Source organism: Ruditapes philippinarum, unplaced genomic scaffold (genome assembly GCF_026571515.1).
Source record: "Ruditapes philippinarum isolate M1 unplaced genomic scaffold, ASM2657151v2 ctg1656_1_1_1_1, whole genome shotgun sequence".
Lineage (NCBI taxonomy): Eukaryota > Metazoa > Mollusca > Bivalvia > Venerida > Veneridae > Ruditapes > Ruditapes philippinarum.
The window spans coordinates 70,081-76,438 of NW_026863252.1; the positions used below are offsets into that span (position 1 = coordinate 70,081).

The following is a 6,358-nucleotide window of genomic DNA, read 5'->3' on the forward strand; positions in this document are numbered from 1 at the left end:
TAAACAAAGTGTGGCTTTTGTACATATGTGTATAGATGTACAAGAGTTTCGACATCATTAAGTAATACCGCTTACAACGGTAAAAAATTGGAACATATACATACAATATCTTAGTATAAATTTAATTGTATATGTGTCGAATAAAAAAATACCTTACACAAAGTGTGGCTTTTGTACATATGTGTATAGATGTACAAGAGTTTCGACATCATTAAGTAATACCGCTTACAACTGGAAAAAATTGGAACATATACATACTACTCATACAATATCTAAGTATAAATTTTATTGTATATGTGTCGAATAAAATAATACATCATTAAGTAATACTGCTTTCAACGGGAAAAATTTGGAACATATACATCCAATATCTAAGTATAAATTTAATTGTATATGTGTCGAATGACCGTACTCAAATTTCTGTTAAATTGAATATGAAAAACAGTGAGTGTAAAAGGTATAAATCGCACATATGTACTTATATGAATTTTCAATGAAATATATAGATATATGTTTAGAATGTCTATAAGTGTATAAATCCCACACTTTCAGTCAGGCTTAGTTAAATTTATATTGATAACTTCATGCTCTATCAATATCAAGGTTTGTCACTCACTAGTTCTCTTTATGTTCAATCGAATATGAAATTCAAAGAGTGAGAAAAGTATAAATGAATCATATGTACTTATATAAGTTTTCAATAAAAACTATAGATATATGTATAGAATTTCTGCAAGTGTATAAATGATAAAATGTCAGTCAAGCCAAATGGAATTTATATTTAATACAGTATCAAGTTTTTATCACTTAATTAGTAGTTCTTTTTAAGCGAGAGGTCTCGACAAATCCGTTTTAATATCCAACTTTATCTTATTACCATTTGACAATATGGCAAATATTTTCCCCTCATCAGACCACACAAAACAAAAATTTGATAAACATCAGTAACTTACACTTTATATATCGTCAAAGGAAATGCGCAAATGTGAAAGCGGCAAGATAAGCAAAATGAAGTTTGTGTTTCTAGATAAGACTGTTGAACTTAATGAGACCACTTCATTTATATTTAAGTGCGGAAAATACCAAGTATTATTATGACTGCACCCATAATCTACGTGCATCTATCCCTCTGCATACTCTGAGGAATATTGTCGTCTGCTTTAATACCGTCTGTTGTTGTTGGTGTTGTTTCTTTTCTTTTCTTCAATTTCATTTAGTCCATTTTTCTCGAAATTGAAAAAAAACCCAACAGCAAACAAAATGTTAACCTGGCGATAGCATGTAGACGTCCACAAGATGTACTCGATTTCTGGTCTAGTATACTGTGCTCCTCTTAGTTCACGGTACTTAACGATTTGAAACCAGAAAAGAAAACCACAAATGAAACTTATGGTACAAAAATTGTCATATGCTGTTACATATATGTATTTTCCGCTGCATAGCACAAGGACACAACAATATATTCAAAGTCAATTTTAATGGACCAAAAGGAGAAAAATTCTATAAGACCTAGTCTTTCGTTCTAATCCTCTTCTTTGAATATTGTCAAATTTTGTATGTGTATATATTTCAAATGTTATTATGTACATATTCTGAGAATAAATATGTTTAAACTAATGGACCAAACGTAGACCATAAGTCGGCCATTTTGAAAACAGCATGTCATCATTAAAATCACAGTAATAGTGTTACATATCAGTTTTTTCACGTTTCAGATAAAATTTCTACATGTTATTTTGCTTGATTTTAAACATTAAAATAATCCTTACTTTGTAACTCAAAATTTATTCTTTCAACAAACAAGAACATTTAGAAAATGATGATTGTGTCAGATATATGCACTAATTAAATGGACTATTATTGCTTTTTGCAGAAATTTGTAAAATGTTGTTCTATTTTACGTAAAAATCTAGACATTTAAAATGTTTTGCACAAATCTTTGTTGTTTAGGTGTATGAATATGTCAGTTCAGACCAATTTTAACACTGCTCACATGAAAATAGGTCATTACCGAAAAATAAGTAATGACGCGGAATTCGTGATGTTGAGTATATATGCGTAGGCCGTGATGATCGCACTCACCATGTTTATGTTGGGAGTAGCATGGTACAATTCATTACTAAAGTAGGATGTCCATTAAAATGGACATTTGAAATCATAGATAAGATACTTGTTTGAAGTACTCTATTGGAAACGGAAAAGCAATGAAGACTATCAACAATAATTACGTGAGATCCTACATGTTTTGATGTACTGTGCGTATTACGTGAGATCCTACATGTTTTGATGTACTGTGCGTTTAGGATAACTATTTAGTGACGCGGTGGTCAAGTCCACTATAACGGTGTAAAACAATTATCATATTGTGTTTAATATCTTAAGTCTATAAATTAAAATATCGACAAATACCAACTGTCGGCGTAACGCAGTGGGTAAAGCTTTGCCATGGAGACTTTTCAAATTCTATTTCTTCTCTTGAATAATATTCACTTCTAAATACCCTGTTTTACCTATTCAGACAAAGGTTGTAAACTTTTGTGTACACGAAAAATGCAACGTCACTGTCAGATTATCATAACGGCACAATACTATAGTATACCCCGTTTAACTATAAAAGCACATCAATTACCAGTCTAAAAGTCAGCTTGCATCCACTTCTAAAGGTATGTATATGTTTTATTTATGTTTTCTCATTTATTTCTGCTAAAATAATAATAATAATAGCAATAATAATAATAACGATATTAATTTAACAAGGCAAATTAATATAAATCATATTTTTTTCAGTCAAAAGGCATTTGTCCTATCAGTTGAATAAACAAAAACTTCGCATTTAGAAATAAATCTTCGCATTAATACACATAGATTTATTGGGAATGACGCATGAGCAATTGTATTTGTTATATCGCTATGGCCGGTTGTGCGAAGTTGTTTTACTACGCACGACCATTTACGAGTGTGAAGGAATTCACCAAATCCATAGAACACTCATTTTCATTTAAATAGCTGTACACTTTACATTTTTAAAAGGATCTAAATGTTGAATATTATACAATTATTGACTAGTGAGCCATTGAATATGATACAGATGACATACTGACCGAGGCGATAGCCGCGCCGATAATACATCATATCCAATGGCTCACTATAGTCCAGCAATTGTGTAGTATTCACGGCAGAAAATCATATCGCTATCGCCTCGGTCAGTATGTCACCTGCCGGTGAATATCACATCATATTCAATGGTGCACCAGTCAAAAATGTATAATAATAAATGTATAATGCATAAACAAAATTTGAAGAAATGGCGTAGTAGTACAATAACATTCATGACGCCATGACGCAAGCAATCGAGGTGTTGAGTACGAAAAAAAGAAGATCATAACGTACATACAGTTTTGTGTTTGTAAAATTTTCATCAAATAATTAGGTGTATAAAAATAAATAATTAATTATTATCTATGTTATATTTTTTCTGACACTTAATGCATTTAGGGTCCAAGATGAAGCCATTCTTACCGCTATTTGTCTTTGCTGCTGTTATTGTTGCCGGGAATGGAAGACTTATTTTCAAACACAGAGGTTTGTAGATTTCACTCATATACATACGAGTACTCTCTCGAACAATATGTGAAAATAGAAATTATTACGAATTTTAAAGAATTTGTTTCTTCCTTTGTTTTAAAACGTAAACATTTTACAACGTTTTACACACTGTCGATCAGAATTAATGAAGAATTAATTAAGTATGAAATGTAAACAATGAAACGTCAGGAAATTTAAACAATGTAAACTATAGAATGGAAAATCCTTGGTGATAATTCAGACATTTTCATATAAAAATGCTTACTCACAACCAGTTGCACTATAATTTAACATTTTTCTTTCAGTCAGCATTGGAGACGACAAGCCACTAGGTGACGTCATAAACGTTGCAGAAGACGATGACGTTTCGTTTGACGTCGAGAGCAGAGATGACGATAACGTCTTTCCGTATTTCGACGACCAGCTCGTGGAAGATTCTTTCGAAGCTGAAGATGATGTATTTGTTGGAAATGAACTTACCGGATGCCATTATGGCAAATGTGAGAGGTGTTTTAAAATGTGGAGATTGAAAGGTACGTCACAACAAAATTTCTCTCAAATTATCAATATCTGTACTATAGAATTTCTATATTTTCATTAGTAAAAATATAATATATAGATCTTTATTCTAAGTCAGTTGTACTTATCATAAAGGAGTTGAATATTCTAAATGAATTGTACTTAATATATTTATTTTGAAAAACAATATTAGATTATCTAAACTGTTTATTTCTGAAATGTTAATATTTTTACAGCATGCATTGTCGCGGAAATGACCTACGAAGGCATCAAACTGAGCTTCAAAGCTTATGGCAGAAGTATTTCCCATGTTATTAAAAGTAAGTGAATTTCATTTTATTATACATGTTAACGGACTTGTTGTGTCCCGGGACAAATGATTCTTTGGAAAGTAAGTTTTATTTTGGAAATAAAAGTTTAGTTGAAAGAGGAAAAATATCCGGATCATCAAACTAATGAACTTTCCAAAAAAAACATTTCCCACGTTACTACCGGTAAATGAAAGTCAGTTCTTTAATCGCGACCTAGTTTTCTTCACAGACGCTTGGGGGTCAGACCCTGCCCTCAACGTGATACGCCCCTGTAAACACTTAAAATATATTTTAAACTTTTAGACACGAATTGGACATCTGTTGCAAGGATAAAATTGGTTTTCTAACAATTTTGACATAAACATACTTTTTACCATCAAGTCTCAATAAAGTAGTTTATTGGTTGTTGTTTGTTTTTGTTGTTTAATTATTTTTTATTATTTCTTGCTTGTTTATTTTTTGCCCTGCATATTTGTTTTAGTTTTTTTTTATCTATATTCATATATTTTTATCTTAATTTGTGCAATGTAATTGTTGTACCATATGTAGGGGCAATAAGTCATGAATGTATTTGTTTTTCAGGCAATGGCAGCTCCACCTTGAGAATACAGAAAAGCAGACTCCCCGAATCCATGAGAAAACTGATGAAAAGCGATCTAGAAATAAGGGTACAACCAAAAATTTACCACCATCATATTTTCTTTTTTCTTTTTCTTTTTCGTATGCTTTTTACAATACAATGAAAAAAATATTTTTTCTTTATACTCTCGAATCGTTTTTATAACATTATCGCCATTGAGCTAATAATGGGTCTACATGTATATTTATTGCATATTTATTGGAATAAAAATGCATGAACAACTTTCAGTTATTTACAAGTAAAAAAATAATATTCATTTTCTGGTGTTGAAAACACATGATTTATGCTTAAATACAACACAATCAATAGGATTGTTTAAGTAAGTTATAATCGTATTTATATAGAACATGATAATTATCAATTAGAAAAACTCGAAGGAGAAAAAAAACATTGTTTTACAAAAAATGTACTTTGATATTTATAATAGTAACTGTTGTTTTTCCCCATCCAGATTTCCGGTGTTGACATCGCTAGGAAGCAACTGTGTGTCCAGCTGAAGGTCAACGTGAAGTACTTTGGGAATATAAAATGGCCAAAGGGAAGTCCACAATGCTTCACGCTATAGGAATTCCAGCGTTTCTAAGCTGCACAGAGAAATCTGCCATTCCTAATTTAACGTGAACTGTATGTCCACATCCGGTTCCGGTCTACAAAGTTTCCAACTTTATTTTTGTACAAGACATTCACGTAAATTCTGAATTTAGTTTAATCTATCTACATGTATTCTTACTTTCTCTATTCCATACATGAAGTCTAAACATATATAATCATATAAAACTACAATAAAGAAAGAAAATTTCAGATTGCTATTATTTTTAATTTTAAGCAGGGTCCTTCAAATAGAAAGACCTTGTTTCACGGACTTTCAATTTACATTAAATAAATTTGTAAATTAAAGTCCGTGAATATATGCATCATTGGAAAAAACGAGAACGGGATCCGTGGTCGAGTGGTTACGGTCGTTGACTTCAAACCACTTGCCCCTCACCGCTGTGGGTTCGAATCCCGACAATGACTTTGGATTCTTTCATGTGAGGAATCTATCCAGCTAGTTTACAGAACGTCGGTGGTTCTACTCAGGTGTCCGTTCGTGCCTGAAAAAATGCACGGAGGGGCACCTGAGGTCTTTGTCCACCAGTAAAGCTGAAACGTCGCCAAATGATCTATACTGTGTCGGTGTGACGTGAAACCCAAATCAAACAAACAAAAACGCCACTCGAAGCAGAGCGTCATCGCGCACCTGCTGACTAGATATCTTTACCCTAGCATTTAAGTTGGCTTCGATATCGAAGAATGATTTGAA

The 6,358-nt window shown here is 32.0% G+C and overlaps 1 protein-coding gene across 1 annotated transcript; it reads left to right on the forward strand.

Annotated features, from left to right (window-relative positions):
• Nucleotides 1–2,604: 2,604 nt before the first annotated feature.
• Nucleotides 2,605–5,856, forward strand: LOC132721601 (uncharacterized). Its single transcript, XM_060705920.1, has 6 exons — nt 2,605–2,663; nt 3,496–3,582; nt 3,891–4,118; nt 4,341–4,424; nt 4,998–5,083; nt 5,507–5,856. The coding sequence occupies exons 2-6, from the start codon at nt 3,504–3,506 to the stop codon at nt 5,618–5,620; spliced, it is 591 nt and encodes a 196-aa protein (XP_060561903.1). The 5' UTR covers nt 2,605–2,663; nt 3,496–3,503; the 3' UTR covers nt 5,621–5,856.
• Nucleotides 5,857–6,358: the final 502 nt, after the last annotated feature.